Source organism: Canis lupus, chromosome 2 (genome assembly GCF_003254725.2).
Source record: "Canis lupus dingo isolate Sandy chromosome 2, ASM325472v2, whole genome shotgun sequence".
Lineage (NCBI taxonomy): Eukaryota > Metazoa > Chordata > Mammalia > Carnivora > Canidae > Canis > Canis lupus.
The window spans coordinates 56015391-56041745 of NC_064244.1; the positions used below are offsets into that span (position 1 = coordinate 56015391).

A 26355-nucleotide genomic window follows, 5' to 3' on the forward strand; every position below is an offset into this window, starting at 1 on the left:
CATGAACTAATTCTTATCCTAAGTGTTGTCCTGATCATGTAATGAACCCATCAGTCACAACTGTCCTGCAAATCAACAGTGAATTTGGTATGATCTTTAGATGTGATCAAACCAAAAGGGATAAATTTGGAAGGCATGACTTGTGAAAAAGGCTGAAAATAATGTGAGTGTTCTCTATGAAAGGTCTTTTGTTCAAGGTACAGAAAAGGCCAACTTTTTAAAAACCACCTGGTGGTTTTAAAGTGTAGGGTGAATGTGTGTACATGGACCAAGCACATTAGATCTTTCTGGCTCCAATACCTCTATAGAGGAGAAATGGCAGGAAAATAGGGAAGGCATGATGAAGTAGCACCCATCTTTTAGGAACAGGGTCTAGTTGGATCTTAGGATCCAAAAACCCAAACTTTAGAAGATTAAGGATTTCGAAGCTAGCTGAATTCTATAAATATATTGTTTTTTATGATAATCAGCAAACCTGCCTTTGATAAATCAGGCTGAATCAGCTATGTGAGGCAGACAAAGACAATACATTTTGTCCACGGGTAGATAGCAGTTTTAGGAGGAGACCGTAATAGTGATAGCAGCAGGAATCAACTACTTTAAATGAAGGAAAGGACATGGTAAGGAATCAAGATAGCCAAATATGAGGCTCAATGCACAACTCTCTTTGTACATACATGGAGAAATCAGAAATCCTACCCTCTGTCAAATGTTTATTTTTGTTGTTTTTCAAACTTTCCTAACAAGCCTCATGTACACAGATAGGTAGACTCAAAGCACTCCCAAGAAATACTAAGTAAAGTCACCTCAATTTAAACTCTAAAGAGTCATTTGAAAGGATACTGACATAGTTGGGGTCTAAAAAGGAGGTTTCTATAATAGATACTTCAAGTAACTTTTAAAGACTCACCTGTAGGCTTAACTGAATAAAAACCAATGGCCTCTCCTTTCTTCCACAGAATCTTAGCGTAATCAGTACTGCTATGACACAGGAATGGTATCTCATTTCTCTCCATTTCCTGCTTTCTATAAATAATTCGATTCAGAACATACAGAACCACTCTCTCCCCAAGAGTTCTCACCTGGAAAGAGAGTCAGACACCAGGCACAACAGTTATGATACGCATCCATTCAGAGATGCCATCTACCTTGCTTCCTGCTTCTACAACTCATACTAGCATTCAAAGCACTGGAAATACACTCAAAATGATTTCTTAAACCTTCCATCACACAGATGAGATGAATCATTCACAGCAATAACAGTTCATATCTACAAACACATACTATGCATGGAATACTGCCTCTCAGCAAAATTCTAAAACAGGCAAATGAGTTTCTAATGTACCAATCCTCAGCATCTCTTCCTTAGCGCTCAAGTGTTTTCTTTCCTCTTCCAGTTGCCCAGATCCAGAGTTTCCCCCACCATAAGTGCTGCCCCCAACACCTCTACTGCTTCAACTCTTTTTCACCCCATTCTAGCCTCAATAGTAAATTAAAAAAGAACAGGGGGAACCAAAAAAAGTTATGTTATCCTCGAAGACTTTGAGAACAATAACTTATTTGATGAGCAAGGCCGTATTTATCCTCTTAGAAAAGGAATCTGTAAAAAAAAAAGAAAAAGAAAAAGAAAAAGAAAAAAAAGAAAGAAAAGGAATCTGTCTCATCTTTTCCAGGTAAAATGTTCATTTAACAGTCATGTCTTGGGCGTCTTAACTATAAGGAATACCCACTTCACCCCACATACATACCCACAGACCCTACAGTGGCACAGGAAAGTCTGATAAAAACAAACATGGGACACTCACAGGATGGAGGCAGAGGTTCACTTCCTACATGCAGAGCCACATGGTCACCGGGACCCCCTCACCAACTTTCTGACATCAAAGGATGTGGTTTTCCTTAGACATCTTTTCACCACTCAAAACAAGAGTTCTATCCATAAAGTCTATTTCTCCTCAAGTCTCCTCAAGGAAAAACAAGAGTGCCCTCTAATTAAACGAATGAAGAACAAAAAGTATTAACTATATACACACTACTCTCAAAAAATAAAACAACAACAACAAAACTACCTTAACCATACTACACACTAGGGGATGCCAGATATCAAATACAAGAAATGACAAAGCTCACTAGCTTTCAAGGCAACCCATTCCTTCCTTGAACAGCTCTGACCACTATAAAATTCTTCTTCATACTAAGCAGACTATAACCAAAAACTGTACTTTGAAGAAGCCAAGACATTCAACTAAAGAAAGAGACTGACTGAATGCAATGTGGGGTCCTCTCCCTTGAAACTGCTCCAGATCCTTAACGTCTCTCTTTCCACTGGGACTTGGCAGACATTAACAGATCCGAATGCTGAAGATATTGCTAAGACAATGGGACTTTGCTATATAGGCATATTTTTTATTAGCTGTTTTTCTTACCTTGGCTTTAGTCCCAATTAACTATAGCCCAAGCGTTTTCATATGCACTGTTTTAGCTTGTTCTTCATGGTGCACATGTGCAGTTAATTTTTTGAACCTCCGGGTACTACTTTTCATTGTGTTACATCCTGCTCTTTGTTTCTGAACTCTGCCTTTCATAGACTGGTTTCTCCCATCAAGCACTGTGGCAGGCAGAAGTGATCAGCATATCAGCTATGTATGCCTTCCTCTCAGTAAATGATAAAATGATGACCAGGACAGAAAAAAAATGACAAAGTTTGGTAGTACGCCCCCGAGGACCTCCCTTCTACTCCACTCTTTAGAACACTTGAGTAGACCACGTAAAATGGCCCCTTCTGATAGACAGGTTTCCTGGTCAGTCTCTCCTATAGACAGAGAATACAGGCAAACACACAGACATTACTAGCCTTTTCTCTACCCTTTAAGAAAACCAGAAGTTAACAGGTCGATTCAGGTCACTACATTTCAAGTAACCCCAAGGTATTCACTCTTCCTCACCCAAATTTGATACTTTTTGGAACCACGTAAAATTAAGGAAGTTCAATCAGACTACCAGTTTCATCATAACATTGAAACTCTAAGGGTTTAATACAACCTGGTTATACTAAAATGGAGACGTGCTCAATAATTTCATCAACTATCAATGTTTAGGGGAAACATACTGTAAAACAGCCTCAGAAGAAACACTTTTAAATTACAGGATCTTGTTACCTGCTTAAGCCCTTCTCTAGAAGGAACAGATGTTTTCACAATATCATCAATAGCCCACCACTGATCAGCAAGGTAAAGTGCCACAGCTAAAACAGAATAAATGATTATTAACATTTCAGTCTTATAGTATGCAATATTACTATTTGGAAAAGCTTATACAGATAACCTTATTAAATACACCCACACTTTTAAGACAATGTGGCCCCATTTACACCATTTTTATTTCACTCAGTAAACATTTAATTACAAATAAGTAAAAAACAAAAAACAAAAAAAAATTACAAACAAGTGAAAATTTTATTTTCTGAAATTTAGTTTGAAACAATTTTTTAAGCTCCTTCAAGTAGCTACTTTTTTTTTTTTTTTTTTGTAGCTACTTTTTAATAAAGATCTTATTGTTTGGAGAAAACTTCCTCAATTGATAAAGATTAAGCAGAAAAGAGACCTGTGAGTGAGTCCTCAGGTGCAAAAAGAGCAAGAATTTTCTCAGTCTGATCTCCACCATAAAGAGGTACAAAGCCTACATTTGACAGGCTAATAGGAATCTGAAAAGACAATTGATTAGAGTAGTGAAGAGTTTGTTAAGAAAACATAGGGCAAAAACACCATGCTTCTACCAAAATATTGAACTTTCTCTACATTAATACAAATTACATAATTTAATTTCATAGAAAATATTTCTAGTCTCAAAAAAATTAGTAATCAGACTTCCCTTTTGCAAGAATCTTGTTATTTGGGGAAAAAAATTAAAGTTTACTTCAATAAATATTACTACTATGCTCTAGCCACACATCTGAATAAAAACAAAGGCATGATACGGAACAAAAACTCATTAAAAAACAACTATGTTTATCATCTGTTATTTAGACAATCTCACGGGGTAAATCTCTCATTTTATGGTCAAAGACATCAGATAGGTACATTTGTTTTCCCTGTGAGACACAGATGATACTTTTAAGATTTTTCTACCTTCATTTATCTGACCATAATTCCCCATTTAGAGATAATATTACAATTCAGATAATTATAAAATATTGGCGGTTTATAAGAATAAAATTTTTAAATCCTCGTGCTTTGGAAGAATAGATTTTAAAGAATCCTTTAAACATCATTTTCTGGAAGAAAACTCTGAGGCCAGCAGAGTGTACAGAACTGGCCTACCATCTATTTCACAGTGGAATGCTAATGATCTTTCCCTCACAATACATCACACTTATAAATTAGAAAGTTGGATAGAAAAAAAGATAATTTGTGACATAAAAATATGTAATTGTTTTGCTGATTTTTTAATTAAAAATTTCTAAAGTCACAAATTCCAAATCTAAAGTAAACTTAATTTAGTTAGCTCAAATGCCATAACCATTCTTAGCAAAACAACTTACATATAATTTTAAAAGCAAAATATAAATATTAAGCAATAACCTGTCTTTTTAAAACTTGATCATGCTGCTGTACTAACCAACCAATATTTACCCATTTTACTCAAGTCTTTGGAGGAAAACTTCAAAGGTGATTAACATTTTTAAATGAAAAATAATAAGATACTGATTTCACGTATAAACTCAACTTAAAAGGTTGACAAAAATCACCTTCGCACACCTTACCGTAATATTGAGAAGAGAAAAACGTTCAGGATTTTCAGGGTCCCCACACCTTAGATCTGACATATAATCTTCAGCAGAATTTTCCAGTTCCTCATGACTGCAATTATCCAGCATATCCACAGGGAATGCCATTCTCTTCAACAAACAATATGGGACAAATATTTTAGAAGACGAAATGTTATCTTCTTTTTACTCATAGAAAAAACTTTTTACTTTAATACCACACTTTAAAAAACCTTTGCTCAGAAGAAAATAAAAAAAAAAAAAAACCTTTGCTCAGACAGACAACAATCTGAGCCTGATGATGAAAATATACATTAAAAAAAAACTTTGAAATATTCATTTGTACTAAAAATAAGCAATGAAATAGGAAACAATGGGTAATTTCCTAAAATATAAAAATATACAGGCTAAGGTATACATATTTGCATATATACACATGCATTTTTTTTAGAAGATTTTATTTATTTATTCATGAGACACAGAGAGAGAGAGGCAGAGGGAAAAGCAGGCTCCCTGCAGGGAGCCCAATGAGGGATTCCATCCCAGGACCCCGGGATCACAACATGAGCCAGAGACAGATGCTCAACCACTGAGCCACCCAGGTGTCTCTATACATATGCATTTAAGTATATCCTCCTATATCTGTCAACATATAAACCACTATATAAAAGGACAGACACATGGGAACTTCTGGGATTAACAAAAATATTTTACAATCCTATAAATTTTCTTTAAAAAAAATCGCTGAATTGGACAGTTATGATAGATAAATATTATGGCATGTAAGTTACATCTCGTATATATGGATGTGCACATATATACATTTTTAAAGCCAGCATCTTAGTTGGGACACACTAAAGACTTTCCTAGTCGGGACACACTAAAGACTTTCCCACTGGTGTGCCTGAGTGGCTCTGTCGGTTAAGCATCTGCCTTTGGCTCAGGTCATGATCCCAGGGCCCTGGGACAGACAAGCCCCAGTTGGGCTCCCTGCTCAGAGGGGAGTTTGCTTCTCCCTTTGCCCTCCACTTCATGCTCTCGCACATGTCCTCTCTTTTGCACTCTCTCAAATAAATAAATATTTTTTAAAAAGACTTCCACTACAACCAAGAAAAATAAAGACTCTACTACTATATAAAATTATATAGGTATTAGTCAATGCAATTAGACAAGAGAAAGCAATTAAAGGCTTAACAACTCGAGATAGGTGTAAGGGTTTGGGGAGAGACTCACTCTACTTCTACTTGCAAATAACATATTTAATTGAAAAATCCAAAAGAATCTACGAAAAATTATACCAAGCAGTAGGAAATTGTAGTTGAATAGTAGGATATAAAATTAAACACATACATCAAGACTTCATATATATAATAACCACCAGTAAAAGGAAATAATGAATGGAAAAATTAGTAAAAAGGGAAAATAAGATCCCATCTACAAAAAAAAAAAAAAAAAAAAAAAAAAAGATCCCATCTACAAAAGCAAAAATTAAAATAGGCTTAAGTTTAACAACAAACAACAGGAAATCTATTTAAGTCTAAAACACTCCTGAAAGAAGCAAAGTAAACAAACTAGGAAAAGACAAACCATGTTCTTTGGAAAGGACACCTCAATACCAAAAAGATAGTAGCTCTCCCTAAAATAATCTATTAATTTAAGGCAATCCTAATGAAAATAGCTTTTTTTTTTTCCTGAAGCAAAACAAATTAATTATAAAGTTAATTTGAAAAGGTAAATAAGCAAGAATAACTAGAAAAATCCTCAAAAGGCAAAGCAATGGCTGGAGAAAGGTATAAGACTTGTCAGATATTAAAACATAGTCTAAAACTTCTAGGGACTCATGGCTGGCTCAGTTGGTAGAGCATGTGACTCTTGATTTTGAGGTTGTGACTTTAAGCCCCACGTTGGTCATAGGACTTACTTAAAAATAAATTAAAAAATAGAATAATTTTTTTTTTAATGGGGAACGGAGTGTACCCGGGTGGCTTAGTCGTGGAGCATGCAACTCTTGATCTCAGGGTTGCAAGTTTGAGCCCCCACCTTGGGTGTAGAGGTCACTTAAAAATAAAACCTAAACAAAACAAAACAAAACCATAAAACTTCTGTAACAGGCACATGAATACACAAACCAATGTAATAATAAGATATGGAAATAAACCCTAAGATCTATGGAAATGGAATACAGGATTAAGGGGAGCTATCTCAATCAGAAGGGGTAAAAAGAACTTTTTAATAAGGTAGTATTGTTTCATCGGTCTTATGGTATGGTTAAATCAGACAATTTCACCCATCTTTGAACTTCTTATATCTAAAATCATACAGCAGGCTTTCTATTATGTCAACTCTTTTCATTCAAGGTTATTTCTGTGAGAAATAGCAGCAGTTTTGGTGATGCCAGTTAATTTGTCCCCTTTTATTGCTATGTAGTATTCCATCATACCCAAATACAGTTTATTTACCTATTCTCTTACTGATGGGCAGGTGGGCTGCTATGAGCGTTTGGGCAGGAGTATTTTGGCACGTATAAATGCATTCATATGTGCTAGGTATGTATATCCACACTTAACCAATCTTACTAAAAGTAGGATGAGAACTCCTATGCATCCTCATGTGATATGACAAGAAAACTGGACCCAAATCTAACCAAATCATTAGACAAATGTGAAATGAAGCCTTACGTATATGGTCAGCCAAATTTAGAACTCTGTTTCTACAATAAATATACAGTATGGAGTTTTACAAAAAAAAGGTGAACACTAATGTAAGTTAAACGAAACTTCAGAGACGTATCAGATGCATGGAGAGGATCCTGATTTGTGTACTCTTTAAAATGTCCATCATAAAGTTAAATAAAAACCTACAATCTACATCAAATACCAAGCTACTAGTTCTTAAAAGAGTATATATAAAGCAATATAGATGATTTTGCTTTAAAAATTCCCTATTTGGGGGGTGCCTGGGTGGCTCAGTCAGTGAAGTGTCCGACTCGACTTCAGCTCAGGTCTTGATCTCAGGGTTGTGAGATCAAGCCCCGTGCTTGGCTCCACACTGCGCTTAGAGCCTACTTAAAAATATATAAATACCTAAATAAAATAAAAATTCCCTATTTTGTATTTACCCAAAATAAAAACTGGGGAGCAAGAACAGCTATATTTGTCAATAACCTCTTCAGTTTTCATAAAGGAAAATTCAAAAAGGGAAAGAAAGGCAGAAGAAAAGCAACTGAGAAAAGCAAAGTTACTTTTCTCTGAAATGACCTTCAAATCCATTTTATCACAGCAACAGTATTAGACAGGAATTGAATATCTGGTGGAAATATAACAAACACATAAAAGGACATACACGGTAACAGTTATAGTTAAATACAGTTTTCTGGGGTAGCCTGGGTGGCTCAGCGGTTTAGTGCTGCCTTCAGCCCAGGGCATGATCCTGGAGACCCAGGATCGAGTCCCACGTCGGGCTCCCTGCATGGAGCCTGCTTCTCTCTGCCTCTCTGTGTCTCTCATGAATAAATAAATAAAAATATTTTTTAAAAATACAGTTTTCTGAATTTGGAAGATATGGTGATAATGAGATAATCTGAAATATTGGTCTTAGGGACTTTAAAACTTGGTGTACATATGACTGGGAGCCTAATTTTATTCAAATAATGCTGTGTGTATATGTGGCTTGGTTGGATCTCTCACTTCAGCTCAGGTCGTAATCTTGGGGTCCTGGGATCAGACCCCACGTTGGGCTCTGAGAAGTCTGCTTCTCCCTCTCCCTCTGACCCTCCTCCTACTTGTACATGGTCACCCTTGCTCTCTTTCACAGAAAAATAGATAATTAAAGGGGCTCCTGGGTGGCTCACTTGCTTAAGCATCTGCCTTCGGCTCAGGTCATAATCCCAGACTCCTGGGATGGGGATCAACACCCACGTGAGGCTCCCTGCTCAGCGAGGAGTCTGCTTCTCCCTCTCCCATTGCCCCTTCCACTGCTCTTCTCTCTTTCTCTCTGTCTCTCTCTCTCTCCCTCTCCCTCCCACTCTAATAAATAAAATCTTTAAAAAATAATTATAATAAAATAAAACCTAGAAATAGAACAAATTCAGCCCCTCTGTTAGTAACCATAAATGTCTAAATAAAAGCAGAAAGAAAGAAAAATTTGCCAAACTACTGATGAAAGCTGTACCACAAGACTTCTAGCCAACTTACGAAAATGGAAAAAAAAAAAAAAAAAAAAAAACCCTTTATGTTTCAAGAGAGATCAACCAGGAGCTTGGGTAAGTAAGAGTAAGGAAAGGCTCAATAAAATAAAATAGCAGCTCTACTGTGAAGGCAGCTTACTTTTTAGTTTGAGTAACTCTTTTCATCTATATCAAACTCAGTGTATAACAGCAAACTAAAGTAGTGGGAATTCAGGTCATGATCTCAGGGTCCTAAGATCAAGCCCTAGGTGGGACTCTGCACTCAGCGGGGAGTCGGCTTCAGAATTCTCTCTCTCCCTCTGCCCCTCCCCTCTTCTCACTCATTCTCTCTAAAATAAATCATTCTTTTAAAAAAAATTTAGATCAAACTAAAAACACAAGATAAATGGTGAGTAGTGATAAAAGAAGCACTAGTTAAGAGAATGTATCAACTGTTTTTACTCTCTTATAGAGAAGACCCCAGCTTTATATCCAAGCAACACATTAAGAGATTTTTAATATACCATACCATACCACTGACTACATGAAGCTCAGGAAAGATTACCATTACCCTTAAACCAACTCAAAAGACTCTCTTGAAAATTAACAGCCACAACAAGCTATGAACGAATATATTTAAAAATTTCAGTTGCTGGCAATGCCTAGGTGGCTGTCAGTTAAGCATCCGACCCTTGATCTCAGCTCAGGTTTTGATCTCTGGGTTGTGAGTTCAAGCCCCATGCTGGGCTCTACACTGGATGTGGAGGCTACTTAATTTTTTTTTTTCATTTGCTGGGGCACCCCGCTGGCTCAGGAGGCGAAGCATGTGACTCTTGATCTTGGGGTTGTGAGTTTAAGCTACACCTTAGGTGAAGAGATTACTTAAAAATCTTTTTTTTTTTAAGATTTTATTTATTCATTTATTTAAGAGAGTAAGTGGGGGAGGGGCAGAGGGAGAGGGACAGGCAGATACCACGCTGAGCGCAGAGCCTGACTCATGGCCATACCATGACCCTGAGATCAAGACCTGAGCCAAAATCAAGAGTTGGATGTCCAACCGACTCACCCAGGTGCCCTAAAAAGATTTTAAGTTTTTTTAAATAATAAGAATTTCATTTGCTGACGGTAATCATAATCTATAGGATGAAACATAATGTTTAAACCCTGCTGACAAAACTTGGTCTATAAAAAGCACAGTTGACTCTCATTCTCTGTCAAATAAATAAAATCTTTTTTTAAAAAAAAGCACAGTTGATTATAAAATCATACAAAAACATGGCATTCTAGATCATACAAAATGGACATAGAAGGAAAAATAGTCTTGACAGAGAAACAAGCTTATAAGCGATTTTCTTTTTCATCTGCTGTTACTGTAAAAAGATTTCAAATGCTAATGTCATGTTTTAAGTACATTTTTTTTTGTTACATTACTGAAAAGAAGACAATTCTGTTACACAGGCAAAGTAGGTGATCTGAATAAAGAACCCATTTCGGGGATCCCTGGGTGGCGCAGCGGTTTGGCGCCCGCCTTTGGCCCAGGGCGCGATCCTGGAGACCCGGGATTGAATCCCACGTCGGGCTCCCGGTGCATGGAGCCTGCTTCTCCCTCTGCCTATGTCTCTGCCTCTCTCTCTCTCTCTCTCTCTCTGTGACTATCATAAATAAATAAAAATTTTAAAAAATTTTAAAAAAAAAGAACCCATTTCGCAGAGCCCAGAATAATTTTAGAGCAGTATACAGTCTGAGATGAGAGGTCTTGGTTTCTTACCTAATATGCTTCAAGTAAGAGTGAAATGCAGGCCCACCCACTAGTCCACAGCAGATTAAGCCTGAATAGGAGCTGGTCTCCCTAAACCATTGATCAGTTCTCTACCCTGGTGTTGTCCAAGCTTCAATAATGCATACTACCATGGACATTTTCCTAGGGTGTTAAGTGCCTATATCACTATTTAATATGTTTCTCAAGTCACTTCTCTTTTTAATTTTCTTTTTTTTTTAAGTAAGTTTTGAACTCACAACCCCAAGATCAAGAGTCAAATGTTCTACCAATTGAACCAGTCCAGTCAAATGCCCCTCAATTCACTTCTTTAAAAATACACACATACGTCTCTCCATCTTCTTTTCTTCCCTCCTCTTTTTTAAGTTGGTAAAACATGCATATAACACTTACCATTTTAACCACTTCTAGATTTACAATTCTTAGCAGTAAGCACATCCATACTATTGTACCACCATCATCAGTCTCCATTTCCAGGACTTTTCTTTACCATCCCAAACAGAAATTCTGTACCCGCTAAACAATCATTCCTCATTCCCTCTTCCCCCATCTCCTGCTAACCACCATTCTATTCTGTCTCTATGAATTTGCCTATTCTAGGAACTTAAGTGGAATCAACAACAATTATCCCTTGATGTCTGGCTTATTTCACTTACCATAATGGTTTTAAGGTTTATCCATGTTGCAGCTGGTATCAGAATCCCAGTTTACTTTTTTAGAAACATTTACCCTAAACTATAAAGTCACCAAAGTGACATTAGATTATACATTTTCCTAGTCAGCATTAAAATTTCTAACTACCATCATTTAAATGTTCATATGAATACTCCTAGGGGTACCTGGGTGGCTCAAGTCTGTTAAGTGTCTGCCTTTAAGTGTCTGCCCCTAGCTCAGGTCATGATCCAGGGTCCTGGGATTGAGCCCCGGGGCATGCTCCCTGCTCAGCGGGAAGTCTGCTTCTCCCTCTGCCCCTCCTCCCTGCTCATGCTTGTGGTCTCAAAAACTAACTAAATAAATAAGTCTTAAAAAAAAAAAAAAAAAAAAAACCTAAATCACCAGTATTATATCAGCACATTTTAGAAAATATTGCACTACAGGTATAGGCGTGCATACCAGAAGGAAGGTGCTATTACAAATCAAAGGCAATTAATTACAAAATGACTAAATTAATTAAAGTGTAAAAACGGGGATCCCTGGGTGGCGCAGTGGTTTAGCGCCTGCCTTTGGCCCAGGGCGCGATCCTGGAGACCTGGGATCGAATCCCACATTGGGCTCCTGGTACATGGAGCCTGTTTCTCCCTCTGCCTATGTCTCTGCCTCTCTCTCTCTCTCTCTCTCTCTGTGTGACTATCATAAATAAATAATAAAAAAAAAAAATTAAAAAAAATAATAATAAAGTGTAAAAACGGAAATTCATTATCTTTCATTCTTTAATCGATTTAGATGACCATTTTTAAACAGAAAAATAATTGCTTCTGGGCTTATTATTAAAGAATATTCACATACACACACACACACACACACACAAAATGAAACAATTGTTTTCCTGCAGTCCAACAATTTAAAAACTTTGAAATTTGCATAAAGAGCATTACTGGGAAGAGAAACGTTGCCAAGAAGTTGTAATTTATGAATACGGTTTAAAAACAACTATAGCATCATAGTTGTTAAAATGAAAAGAATTAGCAAGTATTTCTCTAATTCCAAAGGCCCAGAGACACACACATACACACATCCCCCTTCTAAAATGTTTATGAGTTGCAAATCTGTTCTTAAATCCATTACTTTTATTACTAGTTGCTCTTAGTGCTCAATTTTATTGGCTAAATAATCACCTAAAAGTAAGTAAATGAAGATTAAATAACTAGAAGTTATTATAAACCAGTAAGTTAACAGCAGCAGGTAACATTTACTGAGAAATGACCATATATCAGACTTTTAAGAGATGGCCACATTAAAAATATAGTGAGATATTTCTATTATCCCCTGTATATTGATGAGGAAACAGAATGTCCTTACCACTACTGAGGCTAAAATAATAGAAATCCAGACAATTAAATATACCTTCCAATATAATTATTTTTACTCAGTATGCAAAATCATATTTGTCATGGTTATGTGACATCTCCTTTTGTAAAATATTGCTATAATTCCCTTGTTATTAAATATTCTATTCACATATTACACGAGAAAGAGCAACTGGAATTGGAATTCTATGCACAACCCTGGTTCTTGGGTCAGCTCTACCACTAGCTAAGTCAGTGACCCTGGGCAAGTTACTTACCCTCTTTAAGCTTCTGTATTCTCATTGGTAATGTGATGCAACTGGACAGGATAATCCTAAGGACCTTTTCACCTCTAAAGGTTTGTAATGGCTTCTAAAAAAAAAAATATACTGGTGAACTTACAACTGTAAACTACCAGCCTTATGGTGGTTCTGCCACAGTTTAGCAAGAGAAAAGTGGTAAAGCTCTAAAGAGAAATATAGGTTGCTATGATAAATCACTTCTTCTTCTTTGTTTTTCAGCTTCTGTTCTGTGTTACATAACTGTAAAGCTGTCAGATCAAATTTTGTCAAATACTTTAAGCTCTACCCATGAGATAAACCAAAAGGGCTAACTAGATTCTACATGAATGAGAGAGCTTAGTGTTGCCTTAAGCAAACTAACTCATCAAAAAATTTGCGCAGAATGAATAATGAAGTGTAAAAAGTGTCCAAATTAATTTATAAATTAAGCAAATGTTCTGCTCATTAATCCTGACTAACTTGTATAAAAACACAATACTAATACCTCTTACATAAGAATTTTAAGATGCTCAGCTGCTTTTTCCCATACATCTTTTAAAAATTCCACTCCTTTCTCCTGAAAAATCATATAACTATTTGAAAGAATGAATGTTCATAGGAAGAAAATATGAGAATGAGAAAACAAATTCCTATTATTGTGATTTTTTCCCTATTAAAGGTTAATTATTAGATGTCAACTACAGGGCAGCCCCGGTGGCGCAGCGGTTTGGCGCCGCCTGCAGCCCGGGGTGTGATCCTGGAGACCGGGTATCGAGTCCCATGTCAGGCTCCCTGCATGGATAAATAAAATCTTTAAAAAAAAAAAAAAAAGATGTTAACTACACTCTTAAAAACAAAGAATGTATTTTATAAATTCGTTTCCTAAATTTTCAAGATTCTTATAGATTATTATGATCATTTGGAGACTTTAGGGGGAGAGGAATATTTTTAAAATATGGACATTTTAGAGCTGAAAGAGTTCTTAGGAAAAAAAAAAAAACAACAATTATCTCAACCGATCCAAGTCGTGATCCTACCTCTCCTGATTGTTTCTCCAACACTGAAAATGGGTTAGGTATCCAGGCAACATAATTGGTAATGCTCTCAAACTTTTACAGAAAAAGCCTGTTTCTGAACCTTATTTTGATTCTTCTCTGATTGTTCCATTTTCTCTTTTCTAACATCATTTTTTCCCTAACTAACCTAGTCCCTGTATTCCATTAGCTCAATGATCTCTTTATCTTACCCTTTATTCTTCTACTCTTCCTGCTCTACAAAAGACCCTAAACCCTACCTTTATCCTTCTCCAGTGTTAGAGCTGAGATTCTGAATATGATAGAATAAAACTAGTGAATAAACTGCTCCAACCATTAAATCTCAGGTTGGCTCCATGCTTCTCACAAACCCTCTCCTGTTCTCGGAGAAAGAAAAAAGATTTGATCACTTGTGGGTGAGGACTGCCTATACATTTAAGGCTAACAGAGCAGGAAGTTAGAAGGGGAGTTCATGCCTGTTGCTTGTTTTAAGTAGGAAGCAAAATCAGCTAATTTGTTCAAGGATACATTCTGGTAAAGTGGCAGAACTAGTATTTGAATCCATGCAGTCTGGCTCTGATGTCTATTCTTTTTACCACAACTCTATGTTTAAAAGTAGAGCATTAAAAAATAATAAAATAAAATAAAATAAAATAAAATAAAATAAAATAAAATAAAATAATAAAATAAAATAAATAAAATAAAATAAAAGTAGAGCATTTTAGGAGTCCTGCAATGGTTAAAGACTGCTTACACCTATCAGAAGTCTTACACAGTTTCTAAGAATTTAATTCTCTCTTCATATTCAGGAAGATGGTCCTAGATCTAAGACATCATTTAAACAAGGAAGTACAATCTCGGGTGGCTCAGTGGTCGAGCATTTGCCTTTGGCTCATGGCATGACCCAGGAGTCCCAGGATTGAGTCCCGCATCAGGTACCCACAGGGAGCCTGCTTCCCCTTCTGCCTCTGCCTGTCTCTCATGAATGAATAAATACTTTTAAAAAAAGTGCTCTTTCTCTTGGATGCATCTGACTGACAAAATTTAGTTTACCTGCCTGCCTCCAATCAGCAAGGGAGCGAGAATGTGATGGGGTGGGGGGAGGTCTACCTTGGAAAGGCAAAACAGAACCCATAAGGCTAAATTGTTATCTTACTATCTATACACTTTGAGCAAGATCTAGAGAGAGCTACTTAACTACTCAGATACATATGCAAAGAAGTAGAAATGTGCTTATAACTGAAGCTTCCACTTGACTATTGTAGTGCAAAAAGGAATACATTTGCCTCTAGAAGATGCCAGCTACTCTAGTACTTCATGACCCAGATTACTGAACACTATTTATAATCTCCCAGAAGCAGTTTCCAAACTCAGGGGGAAAAAAAAACAAAATAAACAAAACCAAAATAACTATTTAGATGAATACATCATAAAATTTTGTCTCTCTCAAAACAAAATCCTTTTACCTGGCTTCTTTACCCCGTAACAGATCTAATTTTATAGTGCTTCATTAAAGTTAACAGGAATTTGGCACAGTAAAACTCAAGGACACAAGCAATTATTAAAAACAGGAGTCTCAACAATATGTGCAATGTTGTAGTAGATATCTTCAACATAAAGTATCACAGAGGCTTATCTCATTTAGAACCATAAAGTCTGATGTTTTCACTTTAAAGGAAATACATCTAGCCCAAAACAATAGCAAAAACAAAACAAAACTTGGTGCTTAATTTTGGCATACGATTTATGAAATATTCTGCTGATTCACGATCACCATGACCCACCCCACTGCCGAATATTTTCACTACACAACTAAGAAACATAATCAAGGGTTGCCACTATGGGCAGAGATTAATACCAACTTGGAAAAAAAACAGATTCGGAACGCAGGCTCCCCATACCTCCTTCCCTTTCAGGCTTCTCCAACTCTGCACTTCCATCCATGGCCCCAAACACCTGTTCTTGCAAATCTCTTGCAACCACAGGTGGGTTTGCTCACCCAGATTGAGAAAACTTGTTTTCTTATCTCTCACTGGCAATAAGCCTTCAGAGAAAGAGGTAAGTAATAGTAGTAGCCTTCTTACCTGACTTCAATACGTATTTACTAAATAAATGAATGAGTGAATGAATAAAAGTTTGTATAAACAAATCACACGGTGCTAGGAGGAAGAACTGCCGCAGATGATACATGTAAGGTTTTGCTGCTAGATGAAAAGCAGTACCTGGAACTTCAACAGGCAGGGACAGAGGGGGAAACGCTCTAAAAAGATGGAGCACACTAAATGGAAGCCAGAAAGCAAGCTGAAAACGGCAAGCAGTTGGATTTACCAAAAGACATAAAGTATATTAAGAGAAATACTAGTAGGAATGCAAGAAAAATCCACTGAAGACAGAACATAAAAGTGCAAGAATACCATACTAAAGAGCTGGAGTTTACTTGGGATGCAGGAGGCAATTTAAGGATTTTGAGCAGGAAAGAAACATTCTAGCATATGCTTTCAGATAATCTGTCCCACAGCTGTACATAGGATGGATTAACAGAACTGAAGGGAGACAAACTGAGAAACTCTGAGAAATACCTTGTGCATACTTCTTTTAATATACTTAACACATTAACATGTGACCTTTCTTCATCTGTCTATACTGTCACGTTCAGAACTCCACGGAAGTATAATACATTTGGGTCAAATTATTTGCCGTGTCTTCTAACTAATAACTTATGTGTTTATACTTGATTACTTGAAGAAAAAAGATAGGAAAAAGAAGTCTTAATTTACAAAGGAGTAGTATCAAAAATTCATTTATAATTATTTTTTAAAACTCAAACATGATTTCCAATGATGACAACAGAATTACCCTTTATGGCTTATTTGCTTTGCACCAGGTATGATGCCCTACACGTTATCTCGTTGATTCCTTCAAATGATTCTACAAGGCAGATATTCTTCGTTTTTTTATTTTTTTAAGATTTTATTTATTTATTCATGAGAGACAGAGAGAGAGAGAGAGAGAGAGAGAGAGGCAGAGACATAGATGGAGAAGCAGGCTCCCTGCAGGGAGCCTGATGCGGGACTCAATCCCAGGATCCGGAGATCACAACCTAAGTCAAAGGCAGATGCTCAACCGCTGAGCCACCCCGGCATCCTGAGGCAGGTATTCTTAACACGCAGTCTCCCAATAAGGAAACTCAGGTTGAGTAAGTTGCCCAAAATCACACAGCTAGTAAGTGGCAAGCAGGCTCTATATTTAGGCAATCTGTCTCCAAGGGATTTAACCTGGAGCCCAGATTCCCAGGTCAAGACAAAAGGCCAATATAATCCAGGATGTATCTCATCACACAAGTATCACTGAATACATCAAACATATTGTGTAGTCACTCCTTAGGAGTTAGATATTTTAAATCTTGTAAAATCTTTTCTTCAGACTTTAATGCCTGTTCTAATAACTATGGTCCACTGTCTTCAGAATTTTTAAATGGTTATTACACGATACAAAGCAAACTTTATTATTATAAAGATTCTCTGCTTTATTCATAATCAGGACAATGCAAATTGGGACCACAACTAAATACCACTTTGTACCCACTGGATAAGCAAAAATTAAGGAATCTATTAAGTGTGGGTAGTGAATCAATAAGACTATTTAGACATACTGGTAAGAATGCAAATGGGTTCAAATACTTGAGAAATAATAATGGTTTCATGTGTCATGTTGTTCATGTAAACAACTAGAGACATTCCAGGAAACATGAAAATATTCTGAGCAACACTCTTAACAATAGCAAAACTTTGAGAATAACAGGATAGTGGACAAGTCATGCAGTCAGTACAGCCACATTTCACAATGGGCACATGGAAGTAACGAGTAAAAAAAAAAATCAGGCATCAGAAAATATAAATGCTATGAAATACCTTCCAGAATTTCAAAAATAAGAGGTACCTGGGTGGCTCACTGGTTGAGTGTCTGCCTTCAGCTCAGGGCATGATCCCAGGGCCCTGGGATGCAGCCTCGGTTGGGCACCCTGCTCAGTGGGGAGCCTGCTTCTCCCTCTCCCACCTGCTCCTGCTCTCTCCCACACATTCTCTTTTCTCTCTCTCTCAAATAAATAAAGTCCTTTTAAAATTTAAAGTAAAATAAAAGGGAAACATAAAAACTGTCAAAGTAAAATCCCTACCAAATATTTCTTTAATTACGACAAAACAGAGCTAAAGAAAAAAATGAAATTCACTAAGTTACATTACAGTTTTTAAGTTATTCATTGCTGAAGGACAGAGATAAGACCTTAAGTTTTAGATGACAGTAGACTGTAACATGAACCATGAGCAAAATTTTTAAGTTAAAGCAAAATAACCCTAGAATAGGGCTTCTTTATTACTGTTATGACTGTCCAGATCCAGAGATGGAAAAGCATCCCTTTACTGTTCATGGGTCAGACAGCATCCATAGTTTTTGATTCCACTAGGGTAACTTTTTAAGAAAAATCACACTGAAAAACTGGAATGCCTCCAATGGAAAACAGCCAGGATGGCAAAGGATCTAGACACTACGGGTACAATAGATGAGGAACAGGAATTGGGAGAAATTAGTGAAGGAAAGCCTTGGGTAAAGGAAGCAAGGAAGTTGCCCTTCAAATACGTGAAGAGTCGATATGCAGATAAAAACTTGAGAGTTATTCTGCACGTATCTCAAGGGCAAAAAGAATGGGCCATTCCAAAACAAATGCTACCCACAAATGAATTACATCCACATGAAAACACAGCCAACTAGCTAGTCAAAGAGCAAACTCAAGATAGGAGAAACATCTCTCGGCCCTAAGTACGTACGCACAGACAAGAATGTCTCCAAGCCAGTGTCAGAGTTCTGGAGAGGAGCATCAAGAGCGCACAGATTTTAGCTGAGTGGTCATTTACACATCAAACTGTAAAACCATATAAATCATTTCATAAAACTATGCCCTTTTTGGCCATTCTGAGAAGCTGCTCAGATAGAAAAAGTATTCTCCAAACAAAACTTACTCAGAATCACTTCAATTTCTTTTTTATAAATATATATATATTATCAATAAGTCTCCCCAGCCTTGATACGAGCTAGGGGCGGTAGAAAGGGAGGTGGGCGGGGGTGGGGGTGACTGGGTGACGGGCACTGAGCGGGGCACTTGATGGGATGAGCACTGGGTGTTATTCTATATGTTGGCAAATTGAACATCAATAAAAAAATAAATTTAAAAAAAAGACCATAAATAAAAGAATCCAATCTGTAAAAAAATGATAATAAAATAAAAATAAAAAGAATCAATTCTGATTTTAAAAATCATTGAAAAAAAAGTCTCCCCAGCCTTAAAATTAATTTCAAGTACTTTTAGATATATCTTATTTTCCAAAGCCAAATATCAAGACTTCAAATACATGCTTGCTTTTTGCTAAACTTAGCTATATAGTCCATCATGAGCATAAATAATACAAACAGGACCAGATTTAAAATTAGAAGGTAAGGGATCCCTGGGTGGCGCAGCGGTTTGGCGCCTGCCTTTGGCCCAGGGCGCGATCCTGGAGACCCGGGATCGAATCCCACATCGGGCTCCCGGTGCATGGAGCCTGCTTCTCCCTCTGCCTGTGTCTCTGCGCCTCTCTCTCTCTCTGTGACTATCATAAATAAATAAAAATTAAAAAAAAAAATTAGAAGGCAAGTTCTGGGGCACCTGGCTGGGCTCAGTCAGAAGAGTGTGCAACTCTTGATCTCACGATCATGAGTTCAAGCCCTATGCTTTGTAGAAATCACTAAAAAAATAAATAAACCTAAAATAAAAGATAGGTTCTTAGTCTAGAATCCACAAAAGCCGCAAAGGGTTTAAAGGGTTTATACTTTATTTCATGCAGTGCAAAAGCTCTGGTTGACAAGCAGATCACAATTAATTTTAAAAATGAAAAGCAAAGTATTACATTGTACACAGGGTGGGTATGAGAAGGTAACAAAAGGGAGAAAAACATGAGGAACACTGAACTTGGTACTTAAAACTATCCTAATTTCCTCAATATTAATAGCTCACCTTTTGATACATTATCACACTTAACTCTGCCAACATTTTAAGATAAACTCTGTTATAACTACTCTTTTATAGATGAGAAAACTGGGGCCCAAAGAGATTAAACATCTTAAAAGGCAGCTAGAAACAGCAAAGCCAGGTTTCAAATCCATGTCTATTTGCCTTGAATTGTGGATTATTATACTGCCTCTGAATAGTAACTACCGTTAAGTGAAGAATCAGAGTCAGTTCATCAGGTATTAATTGGGGGCTGACCCAAACTTGAAAGCACTGGTATTTACGTGTAAAAGATTTCAGACTAGGGGTGCCTGGGTGGTTAAGCATCTGCCTTTGGCTCAGGTCATGATCTCGGGGTCCTGGGATGGGGCCCCAGTCCGGCTTCCTGCTCCGTGGGCAGCCTGCTTCTCCCTCTCCCTCTGCTGCTCCCCTTGCTTGTGCTTTCTCTCTCAAATAAGTAAACATAGAATCTTAAAAAAAAAAAGAGAGAGCGATTTTAGACTATAAAATTACTTAATACTACAGTTTATTTCCTCATCAATTGTTGTATAACAAAAAGTCAAGCTCCTAGTCAGTCCTCAATTGGCTTCTCCCCTCGTCATTACGCTGACAGTACTCTTCTTAAAGCCTCCCTGACCTCTTAACTCTCAAATTCAGTGGATTATTTTCACCCTCACCCTCCTGACCTTACAATAGACCAAACCCAACTGATGATTCTGCTATTTCCATATTTCTCTCCTTCCCTGGACCCTCTCTCAATTCTATTTCTTAGTTTCCTTCCCTCAGTTCCTTTCAGCAGCTGACCACTCTCCACTGCACAAATCATAGCTGCAAAACTCTGTGTACGTTTATAGACTTGAAGGAATCTTTAACATTTTAATCCACAAAAATTGGGGATCCCGAGGTGGCTCAGCAGTTTAGCGCCTGCCTTTGGCCCAGGGGTGACCCTGGAGACCGGAGACCGAGTCCCACATCAGGCTCCCTGCACGGAGCCTGCCTTTCCCTCTGCCTGTGTCTCTGCCTGCCTCTCTGTCTCTCTCTCTCTCTCTTTCATAAATGAATAAATCTAAAAAAAAATCTTTAAAAAAAATAATCCACAAAAATTCACTTAACTATAAACTTCATGAAGGGGAGGTTTATTTGGTTTTGTGTCCCTTCACATACAACAGACACTCGTTGTCTGCTGAATTAAAGGAAAGCTATCTTTAGTGTCGGCTAAAAGTAATGTCTCACTGGAGCCAGCAGTACCTACAAATGGTATATATTTTTTAAAAATATGTGATGTCACAACCTTCTCAGACAAAGAATAGGTGGGGCTAAGGGAGTGGTTCCCTCCTCCAGAGAGGATAAACCTTAAGGTCTCATATACCAGCCCTGAAACTGAATGAGCCTAATTATTTTAGCATGTCTTTAGTAAATTATCAGCTTTTCCCTGATTATTTTAAACCAGGACACCTTTTCCATAATAAATTCAACTCTGAGTAATTGTTGGAAAGAACTGTGAAATATCCTACTACCTATGAAGCATACCAACTTTCGAACTTTCATTTCAGGGTTAAATATACAACAGATCAAAAGCCAAATGATGTGTGAGGAGAAAATCATCTTAAACACAGCAATTATGCAATTCCTTTCTCATTTTAGAATCACAAAATCTTAGAAACGAGAAGAAACATGAAAGTTTTGTTTCATTTCCTGTTCAACCAATAATCCTTTCTACAGAATCCTTTTTAAATCCTTTGGAACCTCTGCCTGAATATTCAATCCTCTTATATTCTAATTACCTTTAAAAAGTAAATCTCTGTGCATTTTTAGGCACATAACATAACACACGTAAGGTTTTAAAACAGTTAGCACCAGTAGGCTGAGTGAAAGACTCTTGATTTTGGCTCAGATCACATCTCAAGATCAGGGGTGAGATGAACCCACCACAGGCTCCCCATTCAGCAGGGAGTCGGCTTCAGATTCTCCTTCCCTCTTTCCCTCCCCTAACTCCTCCCTCTCCCTAAGTAAAAGTTCCCTAAAACAAGACTCATCTCCTCTCCAGGTCCAAGCTAAGCTCCCTTTCACCTCCATATTTCTCCTCCTAGGCCACCAGGCACCTGGGTGGCTCAGTTGGTTAAGCATCTGGCCTCAGCTTAAGTCATGATCTCAGGGTTCCTGAGATCCAGCCCCGTGGTAGGCTCCACACTCCTTGTCCCTTTCCCTCTGCCCCTCCCCACACCCATGCTCTCCCCACCACCCCACCAAAGAAACCTTAAAATTAAAAAGGGGGGAGGAGGAATAGGAGCTAATGGAAAAAAAACATTAAGAGGATTTTTTTTTCCTTCTCAATTTCCCAAACACTGGTAACATGATGCTCAAAATCACAAACCACATTAATCCAAGCCGGAGTTAATAAAATACTATAGTACCAATTTAGTGAACCTCTATAAACTGTGTATTAACAGAATCAATGTAAAGGTGTCAGAACTGTAGCTCGGAGCTGAACTTGCCGGGAGGATCAATCTTATTCCCCGCGGACCTAAAATAGCGCCAACCCCTTGCAGACAATCTGTACTTTTGCTCAAGTTCCCTACAACAAGGCTCATCTCTCCAAGGTCTCTTTCACCTCCGTGATTCTTCTCCTAGAACGTGTCACTAATGAGAGGCAGGACATTTCTGTTTAGAGCAATTTCTTAAGAGTGACAAATTTTACTCTTATTATAAAACACTGTGTTTTATCCGAATCAGAGTTGTGCCCTTTACTGTACCTTTACTAGAAAAGGATACCACCTGTAATGATTCTAATACGATTCCGGACTACTGTCAAGTCAGACTAATTTGAAACCTTTCACAACCTTAAATCCACAGGTGAAGCATCTTAGGCCATTACAATCACTCGTGCAGCAGGCTCATATTGCTACTTATATTCTAATTTCCCTAAACCAATCTTCATCATAAATTCAAAGAGAGGGGCAGCCCCGGTGGCGCAGCGGGTTTAGCCGCCGCCTGCAGCCCGGGGCGTGATCCTGGAGACCGGGGATCGAGTCCCACATCGGGCTCCCTCTGCCTGTGTCTCTGCCTCTGTGTGTGTGTGTGTGTGTCTCTCATGAATAAATAAATAAAATCTTAAAATAAATAAATAAATTCAAAGAGAGGAGGCTGCTAGGCCACCCGCAAACTTACCCTGCAAGACTGATGCTGTAAGGCTTATCATAAAGGGCCGTTCCCGGGCTCCCCTGACTATTCCACGCCCTGTCCTCCCCTCAACACAGGAAGTTAATCTGGTCCGTGTGAGGCACCAAAAATCTTTCCTCCTGTGGTTTGCAGACAGAGCCCGCACACCTCGGGTGCAACCAGGCCACCTACGTAAACACACGATCCGTGGAACCTCAAAGCCAGACCCATCCTGGTGAGTTCCCTCCGAGGCCCAGCCGAGGCCGAGCGTGTGTCTTATGCAACACCACCGGGCCAGGTTCTAAGCCCGCGACGCCGCGTAAGCTGCAAACGGCGCCCACTCAATCCACCAGGCGCTTCGCCACAGTTTCGAGAAGATACATCAAAACAGGAATTACCAGATCCTCAACAACCCTGAAAATGACAAACTGTGGCAGCTGTGATTCTCAGTTACAAATGTCCCTTCCGCAGGCTTCGAGGGCCCGCTTCGGCGGCCCGGCCCCCTCCCAGGTCGTCCCGCGGGGGCACGGGGTCGTCGAAGGGGGAAGGGGGCCTGCAGCAGGTGGACGCCTCCCGGAGCCACAGCGGCCTCCGGGACCGACGAGGGAGCAGGATGCGCCACCGTCCCTGCCGCTGTAGCGCGGGTCCCTGAGGCGTAGCGCGCCGGCTCCAGGCCCCGCTCCCCGCTCCCCGCCCCCCGGCTCCCGGGCTCCCGGGGCGCAGGCCTCCGCACAGCGGGCCGCGCGGGGTCAGACCCGGGGGGGGGGGGGGGGGGCGCGCGTTCCAGGGCAGCACCTTCGCGGTGGCCGCGCCGGGAGGCGAGGGGAGGGACGCGGTCCCAGCGTCGCCGGGGTCCCCCTCAGCACCCGCGCGGCCCCGGAGGCGGAGGTGAGGGACGCGGTCCGAGCATCCCCGGGCCCCCGCGCGCCTCAGCCCCCTCAGCCCCCTCAGCCCCAGCGTCTCGGGGCCGCTCCCCGGGCGGCGCTGCACCCAGGCCGGGCGGCGGCGAGCGCGGGCGGGCGCGCGCGATCCCGGCCCCGAGGACGACGCCGCGGCCCCTCACACAAAATGGTGGCGCCGACGCGGAGGCCGCGCACCTGGGGAGCGCCGCACGCCCCTCGGGGGGCCCGGCCGGCCGCCGGCAGCTGGACGCGCGCCCGCGGGGAGGAGGGCGGGGGGGGGCCGCGGCCTCGGCCTCCGGGAGGCCCGCGTCGTCGCCGGCGGGGCGGGGGGCGCGGGGTCGGGCGCGGCGGCCGCGGCCTCAGCCCAGACCCCGCGCGGGCGGGCCGCGCACTCACCTCGGACGGGCCTCCGCAGCCGCCGGCGCCGGGCGAGGAGGCGGGGCCACGGGAATGAATGGAGCGGGCGCGGCGGGCGCGGCGGGCGGGGGGGCGACCCCCGGCGGGTCCGGGCCGCGCCGCTCGCGGCTGCCAGGCGGGTGCGGCCGCCTCGGTCCCCGGGGCCCGGGCCGCCCGGCTGCTCGTCGGCGGCTCGGCCGCAGCCCACCGTGCCCTCCGCCGGCGTGACGCACTCGCGCCGCCGCGCCTCAGCCCTCGCGCCGCGCCGCGCCCGCGCCCACCGCGAATCCCCCCGCCCGCGCCGCGCCGCCCCCCCGCGCCGGGGACGCCGCCCTCCCCCCGCCCCCCCCCCCCCCCCCCCGGCTCGGGCGGCCGCGGGCAGGTGCGCGCTCCCCCCCGCCCCCCCGGCCGTCAGCGCGCCCGCGGCTGTGACCGCCACGCTCCAGCGGCCTGGGCCGTGTGGACGCGCCGGGGCCTGGGCGGAGGGGCTGCGCCCGCCGGGACCCCCTGCCCCCCGGCCGGCCCGACCCCGCGCCCCACTCCCGCCGAGCCCCTTCGCTCGCTTCCCCCGCTCGGAACAAAGATGCGCTCTCCGGGATGTGAAGAATGGCGGGTTCCGCGAAGGTGGCGCTTGCCGCGGCTCAGGTGCGTTTGAGAAATGTGAGGATGGAGTGTGCAGGGAATTCTAAGATTTCCTTTTACGTAAATTCTGGAAAATAAACTCACCGTCCAGGAGCCGGGGCGTTGTTTTCCGCGCATCCAGGAGGTTTGAAATGATTTCTTGCTCGGCTTGCAAATACTTAGCAATCACAACACCAATCTTTCACAAATTTAATAGTGATCAAACTATTGATCGCTATTTATCCTTTCATTTTTTTTTCTATTTATCCTTTCAATAAATACTTCAAAGGATACTTGTCGATAGAGACCTATTAGACTCGGATTTTTTTTTTGTAATCAAATAGGTTTTTCTGCCTCCAGTTGCTTTTAAGAAACAACCTCACATCAACCATGTTTCATTTATAATATTTAGCAGAAATCTTAAATGTTACACACCAGACATTTACCATTTGTCCTAGACCTTAAAAAACTAGACCTAATTGAGCAGGAATTTTGAATATAGCTGGGTTTTACACAGAGCAAATGTTGAATGAACTCATAAAACTTAGAAATTTGTATTTCTGGAGTTGTATGTAGGTAGGAATCCCCACGGTAAACCCAAACAATTGCCGCTTTGGGAAGACCTTTCTTTTTTTCTTTTTTTTTTTGCTACCAGAGGCTGCAGTTGTTGAAACCTTAGGCCTCAATGCTAAACTAGCCAGAGCAACCTGTTTGTAATGTTTGAAATGCATGGTCTTGTCTGACTTTTAGCCCTACTTTTAGTCAGGGGGTGCTCGTGCCTGGGAAGCGGGTCTCCCAAATGTCTGGCCACTGCTTGGAATCACAGCGGCGCCCCCCCAGCCCCATCCAGGCAGCAAAACCCAGCTCTTCCTGTGGCAAGGATGCTACCTTCTGAGACCCACTGAAGAGATGCTGCCTCCTCTTAGGTGAGGAGTGTCCCATGAGGACACTGGGACTGCATTCTCTTTACTTGCAACATCATGTGGCCTTGAGTGTTTAAGGAATTAAAAAAAAAAAAAAAAACCCATTTACTTACCTCTGGCAGAAATTCATTAAATCTTGCTTGTCCGTTTACCTATACTCTTGAGGATCCATTGAGCCCTTAGTGGGCAAAGAACTAAAAAATAGTCTTTTTTTTTTTTTTTTTTTTTTGTGATAGTCACACACAGAGAGAGAGGCAGAGGGAGAAGCAGGCTCCATGTACCGGGA

General features: G+C 40.6%; 1 protein-coding gene across 9 annotated transcripts in view; it reads right to left on the reverse strand.

Annotated features, from left to right (window-relative positions):
* Positions 1-26204, reverse strand: part of FAM169A (family with sequence similarity 169 member A) — a 63770-nt gene extending 37566 nt beyond the window's left edge. For 2 of the 9 annotated variants that reach the window (XM_025446949.3, XM_025446944.3), the window contains exons 1-5: positions 12992-15745; positions 4763-4897; positions 3604-3703; positions 3159-3244; positions 911-1082 (exon numbers count right to left, since the gene is read on the reverse strand). In XM_025446949.3, the coding sequence (XP_025302734.1) occupies positions 911-1082; positions 3159-3244; positions 3604-3703; positions 4763-4894 (490 nt within the window). In that variant the 5' untranslated portion in view covers positions 4895-4897; positions 12992-15745. Of the gene's footprint in view, positions 1-910; positions 1083-2426; positions 2449-3158; positions 3245-3603; positions 3704-4762; positions 4898-12991; positions 15746-23236; positions 23676-24525; positions 24666-26182 lie in introns of those variants that run through there. The other 7 variants (XM_025446945.3, XM_025446946.3, XM_049097974.1 and 4 more) reach the window with 7 other exon arrangements.
* Positions 26205-26355: the final 151 nt, after the last annotated feature.